The 13,024-nt window shown below is 42.1% G+C and overlaps 1 protein-coding gene across 10 annotated transcripts in view; it reads left to right on the top strand.

Moving 5' to 3' along the window:
• AUH (AU RNA binding methylglutaconyl-CoA hydratase) overlaps positions 1-13,024 on the top strand; it is a 208,369-nt gene that overhangs the window by 5,624 nt on the left and 189,721 nt on the right. For 8 of the 10 annotated variants that reach the window (XR_006195964.1, XM_042913421.1, XM_042913420.1 and 5 more), the window contains exons 2-3: positions 3,898-3,965; positions 4,077-4,164. The exons of 1 other annotated variant lie outside the window; for it this stretch is intronic. Coding sequence is in view for 8 of the 9 variants with exons in the window: in XM_042913421.1 (XP_042769355.1) it covers positions 3,898-3,965; positions 4,077-4,164 (156 nt within the window). In the remaining variant the exon portion in view is untranslated. Of the gene's footprint in view, positions 1-874; positions 3,331-3,897; positions 3,966-4,076; positions 4,165-13,024 lie in introns of those variants that run through there. One more of the 10 variants, XM_042913425.1, reaches the window with a different exon arrangement.

Genomic DNA, 13,024 nt, shown 5'->3' with positions numbered 1-13,024 from the left:
GGTTTCCCACAGCAGCTGCACCATTTTCAGGTGTCACCAGCAGTGCCCCAGGGGTCCTGTTTCCCCACACCCCCGCCAGCACTTGTTTCCACGGTTTTGCATCGTGGCCGACCTGCTGGCGGTGAAGCGATGCCTCGTTGTGGTTTTGATTTGCTTTTCCCTGATGACAAATGATGTTGCTTGTTGGGCGTTTGTGTATCTCCCTTAGAAATCTGCATTTAAACCTTGTGCCCATTCGTTTATCTTTTTGTGGTGGGTAGTAAAAATTGTTTTATAATCTGGCTATTAACCCCGTGTCAGATGTACGATCTGCAAATATTTTCTATTCTGCGCGGTTTTTTTTTTCACTTTTTCTTGATAGTTTTGATGAATTATGATTTATCTGTTCTGTTGCTTGTGGTTTTGTTGTCAAATCTATTTAAGACACTGTTGCCTGGCCCAAGGTCCTGAAGATGTGGAACTGTGTTTCCTTCTGAGAGAGTCACAGTTTTAGCTCTCACACTATGTCTCAGGTCTGTTTTGAGATAATTTTTACACGTGGTGTGAGGACAGGGTCCAATTTCATTCTTTTGCGGGCTAATACCTAGTTGTCCCACTGCTATTTGTTGAAAAGACTGTTCTTTTAGCATTGAATGGTCTCTGTACCTTTTCCACAAGCCAGTTGACCATAAGCGTAGGTGTTTATTTGTGGACTCGGTTCAATTCCGTTGGTCTGTATGTCTGTTCTCACGCCAGTAGCACACTGGTGTTTTTGTTTTTGGTTTTGTTTTGGCTTTTTTCTGTAGCTTTGTAGTAAGTTTTAAAATTAGGAAGTGTCCTGATTAAGTCCTTCAACTAAGACTTCAAACTTAGTTTTTCTTTTTCAAGATTGTTTTGACTCTTTGGGGTTAATTCCAATTCCATTTTCCTCTTTCCAATTCCATTTGATTGGTTTTGTATATTTTTTCAAATTATTGATATGTGCAAAAATTCATATACAGAGGGAAGGACGTGACCTTGTGTAGTTCAGATATGTAATTGGAAAGAAAATGTACTATTTCTCAAGTTTTTAAAATTCTGAAGGTTTCAATATTTACATCTGTCCCTAATTCCGTGTGTGTAATTTTGTATTCTTTTACTTACAGGGGCTCCTTAAATTTTAGAAATTTCAGTCCCTGCCAACCCTGGATTCCACCTGGTCACAGTTTCAAGATGCTCCTTTACATTTTCCAAATGTCTTCTAAGAGGTTTTTCATCCCATTGAGGTCTGCTGTTGTGAACAAACTGGTATTAGTGCTTTGGCCAGGCAGTTAATAGGGACGATATTTTTTAGGAGTATCTGTTAAAATTAAGAATGCGCACCTAGACTTTCTACTTCTTGATACTTGTCAGAAATACTTACACACCTGTGGAAAGGAAACCTTGAAGAATGTTTATTGCAGCATTGTAGGATTTAGGAAAATTCAGGATTGTAGGACTTAGGACAGTTTAGGAATGGTTTGTTTTATTTTATTGCTTTTCTTTTCTTTTTTTAAGGAAAATTCAGAAACAGTTTAAATGCTCATCAAATGAAACTAAATAATGGAAATTCATTTCACAGAATGTTATTCACTAAAAAGAATATCTTGATAAAGTTCTTTATGGCTGAATGAAGAAGATAAAGGAAATATGTGTGACCCATTTATGTAGATCAGCACCAGCAGAAGATACTCTCCGATCTCACTTATGTTCAGTATCAACCATGACCAAAGCCGTAGCACACCACTCTTTATTTCTGTATGGAAATACATTTTCTAGAAGCTTCCGTATCAACAGATCATGGTAATACTCTACTGCATCAAAGCGTGTTAGGAGGAACAATAATCATTGAACGCTTACGTTGTAAACTTTACGTCTGTTTTATCACTGATCCTCACTCACACCAGTCCCACAGAGTTGGGAACCATTCGTATCTCAACAGAGGTCAGGGGGGTTAGTTAAGTAACTTGCCCAAGGTCACACAGCTAGTAAGCATTGGCCTGGGAGTTCAGCGCTAGTAACCAGACCTCAGAGCCTGCGTTCTTAGCCTCTATGTACCCTTAAGAGTTGATACCTACGTGGATATCTCAAAGGCACGTCAGATTCACTTGAATTCGAAACCAAATTCGTGAACTCTCGCCCTTTCCACCCTCACCTTGGTTCTTGTTTTTTTATGGTTCTGTCTTGAAATGTCATCTGTCATCCAACAGCTGAAGTGAAAACCTCGTAGACGCTCCTAACACGTTCCGGTGCGGTCAGTTCTCAGTCCGGTCAATCACTAACTCACTGAAATTCTACTTCTTGAACCCTCTTGCTTCCTGTCCTGACTCTGTTGACCTCAGCTAAACCTGTTCTCTCTTGGCTGGACTGCAGCCCCCGTATCTTAACGGTTCTGGTTAGAAGTTACTGGAGCACCATTTACAGCATGTAAAGCATTTCGAATTGTACGTTTTTTATCGTTTGTCGTCCCTTCCTAGACTCGAGTTCCCTGAGGGCTGAGCACCGTAATGTGTATTCGACACAGCTGAATAAATGACGTGTCTGGTCTTACCCGGTGGGTTTCGTTCGTGAGGAAGCGGAAGCTTGAACGCTGTAGCCGCGTCATTCATTCAGCTGTGGAGGTGGTTGGCGGTCTAGCTTCCCCGAGGCCCAGTTTCTTCCTTCTCTCCAGTAGGATGAAAGCAGTGTCCACCTCTTGGGTTGTGTGGGCATCACGTGACTCGATAAACATAAGGCCCTGGGAACAGTGTCAGCAAGTGCTCGGTTAGTGACGGCTCTTGTCCTTGAGTGGGGGGCCTACCCGAGGTCAGTGTGGGGTTTCATGCAGAGCCTGCCCCACATCCAGGTTCTTTCTGATTTTCTCCATGCTGAGAGCATTTAGAATTCTTGAAAATTTATTCCGTGAGTGAAGTTTATCTTTGCACTTTCTTTGCAAAGTAGGTTTGCACAATGTCTTGCATAGAGAAGACGTGTGTACATGTTGTTGTCTTCAGTGTAACTTAGTAACAAATAAGGGTCATACCCCCCCACCCCCACCCCCAAAGAGTTGGAAGGCATTCCTGTTACACAGGGAACCTTTGTGCTCACTCCGGGGACAGGCAAGGTCAAGTACAGGCTCTGTAGGGCTCTGAACGCAAATGTTTCGGAAGCAAATAAATAAAGGATTTTAAGCAGGGGGTGGATTCTATGCATAATTGTTCTTGGGAAATTGATCAGACTGAAGCAGTTGGAATGGGAGGCTGGTCTGAGTCAGGAACCTCAGGAGGGAGAGCGCAACTTCCCGGGGAGTGAACTCTGCTTTTCTAGACTGAGGCTGAATCACTGGTTGGACTTGTAAGTGGACGCGCCTTCGGGTTGAGTGTGGGGGACAGAGTCAGGAGAGAAACTGGGATGGAGATACTGGGGACGGGATGACAGACAGCGTGAGTGAGGATACTGACGAGCCGAAAAGCTGATCTGCAGGGCTTGCCTGTGATAAGGGTTCGTCAGCTGTTTCTTCCGCATGTACTTGAAGGTGATGAGACCATATTTTAGACAGTGTTCTGTAGCGGAGGATTCTTCTCACCCATGAGTGAATTTAGTACAATGTGCGGATTATCTTGGTGGTGCTTAGGAAGGGGTGAACTGAAAGCATCACGATGTCGTAAAGTTCTCCTCTAACAGGCAGAAGAGGTGGGCATTGATTACTAGGCTGATTTTACAGGTTACGTACATCTACCACCGTCTTTAAAAATGTGCTTATCTTGAAAAGGAGGGTAAACACAAAAATCAGGACGAAGCTGTTGGTGTGACCCTCAAGGAAGGGGCAGATTTCCTAAGTCCCAAGTCTACTAGCTGTGTGTGTGGGAGTCTGTGCCCTGCGAGTTCACTAACTCCGGTGTGCCTTTTTTTCTTGACTAGGAATTGTGGTGCTTGGAATAAACAGAGCTTATGCCAAAAACTCATTCAGTAAAAATCTGGTAAAAATGGTGAGTGTAAACATTAAACTGTCTGCTTCTAATATTAAGATGCAGTGTTGACGTCAACCTGAAAGTGATTTTTCCTCTTTGTTTCTCCTTGCCCTCCCTGTATCTGTTTAGCTCTCAAAAGCTGTGGATGCTTTGAAATCTGATAAGAAAGTACGGACCATAATAGTCAGGAGCGAAGTTCCAGGGATATTCTGTGCTGGTATGTAAATAAATCTTATTATGAAATTGACTTTCCCTCAGTGATCACCTGTTTTCCTTTAAAAAGTGTTCTGTGATTTAAGTCGCATTACCGACAATTTCTTTGTTTTTACCGTTTTACAAGAGAAAAAATGCTTTGTCTGTATTAGTTGAGAAACTTTGGCAACATGTTGATTGTTGGGGAAGTTGAAAACATAATTTGAGCCATTAAAGTATTTATAATAATGCATGGTACTTATGAAAGATCAGCTGGGAGGGAAAAGTTGAGTCTCCTCCCTACAACAATGTGCCCTGTATTTATTTGTTGCTCAAAAAATGCTTTGAGTAGCAGAAGCCACCTCAGTAAAGAGTGTTAAATGTAGACATGTGCTTTGAAGGGTGTTTGAAGTAGCACCTACTTAAGTATGTGTCCACGGATTGTATTTTTAGATTGGCATCCACCGCAGCAAAAGGTATGATTTTTTCCCCCCGGTTGTACTGTATTACCAACAGCTAAAGGTTAAGTCGTCCTGCATTTTTCGTGTTTGTAATTATTTCTACGCCCTGAGAGTGAATGAATCTTTTCCAATTAGTAAAACTAGTAAAAGCTGCAGACGATTAAGGCAAATGCTGATAACGTGCAGTATCATTGTTTACCAACAAGCAGATGAACGTAGAAGTTGGCCGAAGCATCAACAGTTTTTTTTTTCTCCAGTAAAAATAGAAATGAGATAATCCCCTGCAGATAATTAAGCATTTGAGGGAATGACCTACGGTGCTTCATTCATTCAGCAAGTACCAAACCCGTCGAGTACCCCCAGCACGATGCTGGGAACACAGCACTACTTCAGACGACAGGTTTCGGGAGGTGTCTTTGTTGTGGCCAGTACTCATCAGTTTCGTTCTTAAGAGTCCTCGGGCGTTCGGGCTTCAGCCTCTGTGGCTTCCACCTTAAAGTACTGCAGAACTTTGTGGTATTGAGGAAACATTCCGTGTAAATGAGTTCTGTTGTGTCTTTCGGTGGAACGCGGGACACCTGACAACGTTAGTTTGACTGCACTTGGGTAGTGGCGGGGGTGGGAGGGGGATGGTTTTCCCGAGCTGCCTGGGTGAGGGCCTGGGTGAGGGCGTTCTAGCCGTCTTCACCCCGTCACCGCAGGGAGCACTGTCTGCCAGGGAGGGGAGGGTGGGGGAAGCTGCCCCCCCCTCCCCCGCACACTGCGGTGGCCGCTGCACCAGAGCTGCTTGTTTTTGTGAGGGCTTCGCGTACAATTAACCAAATGTGGAGGACTCGCCCTGAGACAGTTAGGACCCTCGTTATCTGTGAGTCTAGGACCAGGTGAATATGTCTCCAGGTGACTGAGGCTCACACGTGGCGATGGCCGTCCCCGCACTTAGGACCTCTGAGGGCTGCTGGGGCCTCGATGGGAAGAAGGACGCAGAGCGGTCTGGGGGCCTCCGAGGAAGGCGCAGTGGTAGGAACGTTTGAGCGGTGACAGTGACACTGTGAAGGCAGGAGGGAAGTGGTGTTACCGTCTCCTGGTAATGGGCCTAGTCACTGTAACACTGTGACTGCTGGTAGATTTCTTCGTATTTTACCTGTTCGTTTGCTGCCCATTTGTTTTGCTTCACGTCATTAATATTCTTTGGAAAAGGCTTGACGTTTAGTACAGTTCGCAGCTCTTTTTTTATAGGTCGACTTTTTGGGGACGTACGAGATCATATACCAAATGCTTCTTACCAGATTAACAAGTTAGCCTTGAATACTGTTTTTTTAAGGGTTAATCAGATTTATTTTCTCTGCTGTATGTGCTTTGCAACTTTTGCATGATCAGGATAATCTGTATATTTTAACTCATGAGATTTGTCACTCGTTTTTTTAAGTTTATTTTGAGAGAGCAAGCGAGTGTGCAGGGAAGGGGCAGAGGGAGAGGGATGGAGAGAGAGAGAATCCCACGCAGGCTCTGGGCTGTCAGTGCAGAGCCTGATGCGGGGCTCTGTCTCATGAACCATGAGATCGTGACCTGAGCTGGAATCGAGTTGGACGCTTAACCAGCTGAGACACCCAGTCGCCCCTGTGACTGTATTTTGTTAAAAAAAAAAAAAAAAAAACAAAAAACAAAAAAAACCCAAAAACCAATGTTTGAATTGTAGGAGAAATTGGGGCAAGTCATTTATTTTAGTAACTCAGTGTATATAGTGGAGCTGTTCGTTCAGATTTCTCTGAAAGGTTTTTTTCCCTACGTATATTTGAGAGATAGGTCTGTCATTATTAATGTGTTATTATTATGTCATTATGGTAATGATATGTCATTATTAATATGGACGATAATTATAAGTCCAGATAAGTAAAATGTTTTTGCATAGTTAAAATGAATGCTTAAATTTATCCTAGTTTTATCACCAATATAAAAGTCTGAATTTAGTCAGGCCTCATTTATTATTGTTGAAGAATACAGACTTTCAAAAATGAGAGGTTTAATTTCTGTTCTGGAGTAGTAACATTCTAAAACAAAATGCTTGAAAACAGTGTCCTCGTTTACTGATTATTCTCTTAGCCCCCCCCCCCCCCGCCGCCTTGCCGCCCAGTCCCTCTGTCTCCCTCCCCTTTTTTCCCCCCTTGGAGGTTTCTGTTCTCTTCTCCATCCATCTGTATCCCAGGGGCATGTGTTTGTTTCCCAAAACCTAAGGCTTATGAAGTGGTCTTGCCTCCGATTTCTTGAGGACAGGAACTCCTTTTTTTTCTTCTTTGAAGGTCATCGTTGTGCTCGGGGGAACTGGGCCGGAAGGGGGACTCAGTGTGTACTTGCTGAGATTAACCCACCTTTTCCCCGTGAGTCAGGGGCCGCTGGATGGTGTGCGGCTTCTCTGAGTTGTCTTCCACCGCCCCCTGTGTCCTGATCGTGTCTCTGGCCCCTGACTTCTGCTCATTCTTTTTACGTCCTTTTCCTTTTTAAAAATTTTTTTTTTAATGTTTTTTTAATTTATTTTTGAGACAGAGAGAGACAGAGCATGAACGAGGGAGGGTCAGAGAGAGGGAGACACAGAATCTGAAACAGGCTCCAGGCTCTGAGCTGTCAGCACAGAGCCCTACGCGGGGCTCGAACTCACGGGCCGTGAGATCGTGACCTGAGCTGAAGTCGGCCGCTCATCCGACTGAGCCACCCAGGCGCCCCAATTTACGTCCTTTTCCTAATACGCCAGAAAGCAGATGAGTAAACACCATGAAAGCAATCCCCAGGTGCCCTGGAGGTTGGATGGAGTGATTTCTGACTTCCCCTTTAAATAGACTCTTTTAAACTCAATAACCGTATTTCGCTTACATTCCAATTTTTAAAATAAAGTTTTATTTAAAAAAAAAATAGGCAGTAGGTCAAAATGCATACAAAATGTATGAAATGTATACAAAGAGAGAAATCCCACCCTTACCCCCTGCTCATTCTTCTCCTAATAAAAATATGAATTTTTATTAGATTCTTTTCAATCCTTCCCGTATTTCACTGTACAGACGCAGGCAGATATGCACACTGATACAAGGAGGCACTATTTAAAGTGACCTGGGGACTGTGGTAGCCCGTGGGAAGCGCGTGCTGAGAGAGGCAGCGGCGTGTGTAGGACGTCAGGCCGTTACACTGGAGCTGTGCACGCGGCTCTGGTGAGATGGTGGCCGTGGCCTAGGAGCCCTGTGGTCTTGTCGCCACCGCCACGCTGTCTGTAAAATAATTATCTTACAGTAGCGAGTTGTATCAAGCAAATTAATATATATAAAGTAAGTAAATTTGGAAAAAGAAACCACCAGGTATGTTAGTATATTTTGGTTTTGGCTCCTGAAATTGTGACATTAACTGAGTTTCTGAATTATTGTTACAACAATAACAGTACTGTTACTGGAAAATTTTTAGAATAAGAGGACTTGACAGAACAATTCCGATGCCTTCATTGTACAGAATCCCTGTGAGGTTAAGGGCCTGGTTGAAGGTGGTGGCTCAGCTGGAACTACTCCTGACCCCTAGGGCAGGTGGTGGTTGGTGTTTTGACCATACCGGTGATTTCTAATCCTTTGGAGCATGAGGTCTCTCTTTTAAATTCTGAACATTTCGTGTACACAGGCCTCATAGTGGTGCTACGTTGATTGAGAAGTTCTGTGATGTCAGAATGCCACTCTGGGTTTAGCGCTGTTTTTAAGTGAATCTTCTGTTATTCACAGTGACGTCTAGATAGAGGAAAAAGTGTGATTATCTTGGCTGTGCACGCCGTTTCCGGTACATGCGTGTTTTCAGATCCCATGCCATATCCTCAGCACGACTCCAGCTTGGGAATCACTGAAGCATACGCTTCCGTGTGGGTTAGACACCCCGCTTCTGGGTTCACAGCTCGCCCGTTCTTCTCTTAGAATACTGAGACCTGTCATCTTGATAGTCCAAGTTCACGTGAAGCCCGGGCTGTGTAGATTAGATCAGAGATCGGCCAAACTGTGTGCTGTCTTCCCTGCACAGTCTACATATTATGTGTTCATTTAAAATGAAAAAAAAAATTTTTTTTAATATTTTTATTTTATTTTTGAGAGAGAGAGAGTGAGCATGGGAGGGACAGAGAGAGAGGGAGACACAGAATCGGAAGCAGGCTCCAGGCTCTGAGCTGTCAGCACAGAGCCCAACCTGTGAACCACGAGATCATGACCTGAGCCGAAGTTGGACGCCTAACTGACCTAGCCACTCAGGCACACCCCGTTCATTTAAAAAATGTTTGTCTTACACACATACACACACAAAGGAAAGCGGAAATACTTCTGTTTCACAATTTTAATATATTGCCTCTAATGAAATTGTGAAAAAGTTCTCTGGGTACGGAAGTTGATGTGAATGTGTAACCCTCGCCATTTATCTTTGTTCTGGTGTTCTAACACTAGGTACTAAAGGACATGTGTACTGGTTTTACCATCAAATTTTTGAAATGAGATTTTATGAGAAATTACTGAGAATAAGGATTTAAGGATTCTTTTTTCCTTTGAAATTACTAAAATAGATTATAACAATTCTTGGTAATTGATCTTATATGTAGAACTCTAAATTGAGTGTTTCGCTGAATTATACATACTAGTGTGGGATTTTTTTTTTTTAAAGTAAAGGTAGTTTTGCTTCTGCTTTTGAATTCTACTAAATTATGATTTGACTACAAACTTCTCACTAAAACTGTCAACATGCTTTGTTGAATGTTGTGCGTATTGTTCAAGCAGAGACAGATGTCATGTGGGGCCTCTGACTAGTGAAGTTCTCTGTTTGATCCTGTTTCAGAATATCAGGCTACGTTGTATTTATGTGCTTAAATGTCAGTCCCCTAGGAAGTGTGATAAATAAAGTAAAAGGGTAGATGCCCACAGATTCCTAATAGTGTAGCATAGGGTTCTGTTGTTATCTAGCAGTTTTTTTGAGTTAAAATAATCTATTTTATTGAGATACGGAATTACTTGCAATAAAGTGCCAATTCTAGGGGCCCCTGGCTGGCTCAGTCAGTGGAGTGTGTGACTCTTGATCTTGGGATTGTGAGTTTGAGCCCCACTTTGGATGTCGAGATTACTTACATAAAATAAAAACTTAAAAAAAAAAAAAAAGTACTGATTCTAAGTATGTAGTTGCTGAGTGTTGGCAGATATTTAGACCGTGGTCGTAGTATGGTCTCTTGAGGATGTTCATCACTTAAAAATCTTCCTCGTGCCCGTTTGTTGTTAGTGTCTTCCCCAACTCTGACCCCTTCGACCCCTCTTTCCCTTGCTCTTCCGATAGTTTTGCCTCTTCTCAAATGTCTTCTGGGGTGCCCAGCTTGGCTCTGTAGGAAGAGCATGTGACTCTTGATCTCAGGGTCATGAGTTCAGCCTCATGCTGGGTGTAGACATTTAAGTTTTAATAAAACTTAAAAAAAAAACCCCAAACAGTGTCTCCTAAATGGAATCCTACTCTAGGTGATGGTTGCTTTTGGCTTCCTCACTTAGCATAATGCTTTGAGGTTCACTGTGTGATGTGTTGCAGTAGTCTTGTTTCAGTGCGGTGTGTTTGTTGTATGTGCTGAGTGATCCGTTGTATGCATAGCCCACGGTTTATCTACTTGTGGGTTTTTCCAGTAGTTTGGCTTTTGTAAGTACTGCTTCTGTGAACATTCACATACAAGTCTTTTTATGGGAACAGTTTTTATTTCTCTTGGATAAATACTTGGGAGTAGAATTATTGGGTTTTCATACCTGTGTTTCACTTTGTGAGAAACTGCCAACTGCCTCCTAGTTCATACCTGTGTTTCATTTTGTAAGAAACTGCCAACTGTCTCCTAGAGTGACTGCCACTTTGCATTCCCACCAGTAATGTATGAGACTTCTGGGTGTTCCACGTCCCCGCCGGTGCTTGATGCTGTCCGTTTTAAGTTTAATTTTAGGCATCGTAATGGGCATGTGGTTATATGTCACTGTGGTTTTAGTTTGACTTTGTGTAATGGCTAATGGTTGTGAGCGTCTTTTCCGGTGCTTTTTTGTCACATGTATTTTGTTTGTTTGTTTTTGTTTTTGGTGAAGTGTTCAGCTAGATCTTTTCCCCTTGTTTTTATCAGAATGTCTTGTTACTGAGTTGTAGACTTCTTTACATATTCCTGCTACAAGGCCTTTATCCCATGTATGTTTTGCAAGTATTTTCTGCTACTCTATAACTTGCCTTTTTCTTAACAGTTTGTTATGAACAACGAAAGTTTTTATTTGAAGTTTTATTTATCCATTTGTATTTTATGGAGCTTGTACTTATTTTGTGAATTAAGAATATTTTCTTCCTCCACAGCACAAAGACTTTCTCAAACTATGTTGTCTTCTAGAAGTTTTTTTAGTTGTTATATTTTACATTTAGACCTTTGATGCATTGAGTTAATTTTCGTTTATGTTGCAAGATGTAGATTTAGGTATTGTGGTATAATAAAATATGCATTTGGTCTTTGCCCCAGATTGCTGGCACAGAACTCCTAAAACCCAGGGAATTTCCTGAGTGAGAAGAGTGCCTTTCGTATACTAAAGAGTTGATTCAAGTCTGGGGTTTCAGGGGTCCTAGATAGCTTTAGGGTATGGGCTGGTTGCCAGGAAGATCAATCATGGGATTAGAGGGTTAGAACTTTCAGTCCTACCCCCCCCCCCCCCCCGCCCGCCCCCAGTCTCTGGAGAGGGGAGAGGAACTGGAGATTGAGTTCAATCACCAAAGGCCAATGATTGAATCAACTGTGCCTATGTAATGAAAACTCTATAATACCCCATAAACAATGGGGAGTTTCCAGGTTGGTGAACACATCGATGTTTTGGCAAGGTGGTGTGCCCAGAGAGGGCATGGAAGCTCCATGTTTCCCCTTCCTTGTACCCTGCTCTGTATATCTCTTCTGTTGGGCTCTTCCTGAGGCGTATCCTTTTCAATAAACTGGTAAATGTAAGTAAAGGGTTTTCCTGAGTTCTGTGGATCATCCTAGTGAATTAGTGAACCTGAGGAGGAGTTTTTGGAGACCCTTGAATTCATAGCTTGTCAGTTAAAATTTTGGGTGCTTCCTGGGACAGGTGACTGGCATGTGATGTGAAAGCAGTCTCGTGGGACTGAGCCCTTAACCTATAGGGTCTGTACTAATGTCGAGTTAGCATCAAGATTGAATTAAATCGTTGGACACTCAGTTGGTATAGCTAATTGGAGAATTGGTGTGGAGACCCTCCCCTCACCCCCTAATTTGGTGTTGAGAATATGTCCCCTTTTGGGCCTGCCACCCTCCTAACACATGTGTTCAATAGTTTGAAAGCTCCCTGAACCCCATTGTTTATGGGTTTCTATGGAGGTTCCATTACATAGCCATGATTGATTAAAACCTTGGCCTTTGGTGACTGAACTCAGTCTCTGGCCCCTTCCCTTCCCCAAAGGTTGAGGGGTGGGGCTGAGAATCCCAACCCTCTAACTATGGCTTGGTCTTTCTGGTGACCAGCCTCCATCCGGAAGCCATTTAGAGGCCTTCCAACAGTCACCTCATTAGCATAAACTCAGGTGTGGTTGAGAGGGGCTCATTATAAATAAAAATAAAAACACTTCAAAAAAAAAAAAAAAAAAAACACTTCTATCACTCAGGATATTTCAAGGATTTTTAGAGCTCTGTGCCAGGATCCTGTGAAAAAGACCAAATATATTTTGTATTATACCACAGGGTTAAAAAAAAAAAAACACACAACTTTTTTGCATGTGCATATCCAATTCTTCTAGCACCATTTATTGAAAAGGTTAACTTTTCCTCCATTGAATTAACTTAGGACCTTCCTAAAAAATCAATTGACCAGATACATGTGATTTATACCCAAGGCTGTCTATGCTGCTCAGTGTCAGTTACTGTGTACATGTCTTGGACATATTTGTTAAATTTATTCCCAAGTATTTCATGTTTTTTGGTGCTACAGTAAGTGGCATTTTTTATTTAGACTTCTGGTTTTTTATTATTAGCATGTGGAAATGCAGTTGATTTTCATATATTAACTATGTATCCTGCAACTTTATTAACCTCGCTTTTTAGTTCTAGGAATCATTTTTTTTTTGTAGATTCCTTGGGATTTTTCTATGTAGATAGTCATCTGTAGCCAGTTTTACTTCTTCCTTTTTAGTATGTTGGCCTTTTTTTTTTTTTAATTACATCAGTTGAGACCTTCATTACAGTGCTGAATAAAGGTGATGAGAATGTCCGTTCTGGCCTTGTCTCAGCTGGGGAGGGAAGGCATTCAGTCTTTCACCAATAAGTATAATGTTTGCTGTAGTATTTTCATAAATTTGCTTTTAATTGGGTTGAAAACAGTTCTATTCCAAGTTTGTTGAGGTTTTTTTATTTTTATCATGAATAAG

The sequence above is a fragment of the Panthera leo genome, chromosome D4 (genome assembly GCF_018350215.1).
Source record: "Panthera leo isolate Ple1 chromosome D4, P.leo_Ple1_pat1.1, whole genome shotgun sequence".
NCBI classification, from domain to species: Eukaryota; Metazoa; Chordata; class Mammalia; order Carnivora; family Felidae; genus Panthera; species Panthera leo.
This window is presented reverse-complemented; position numbering and strand designations above follow the sequence as displayed.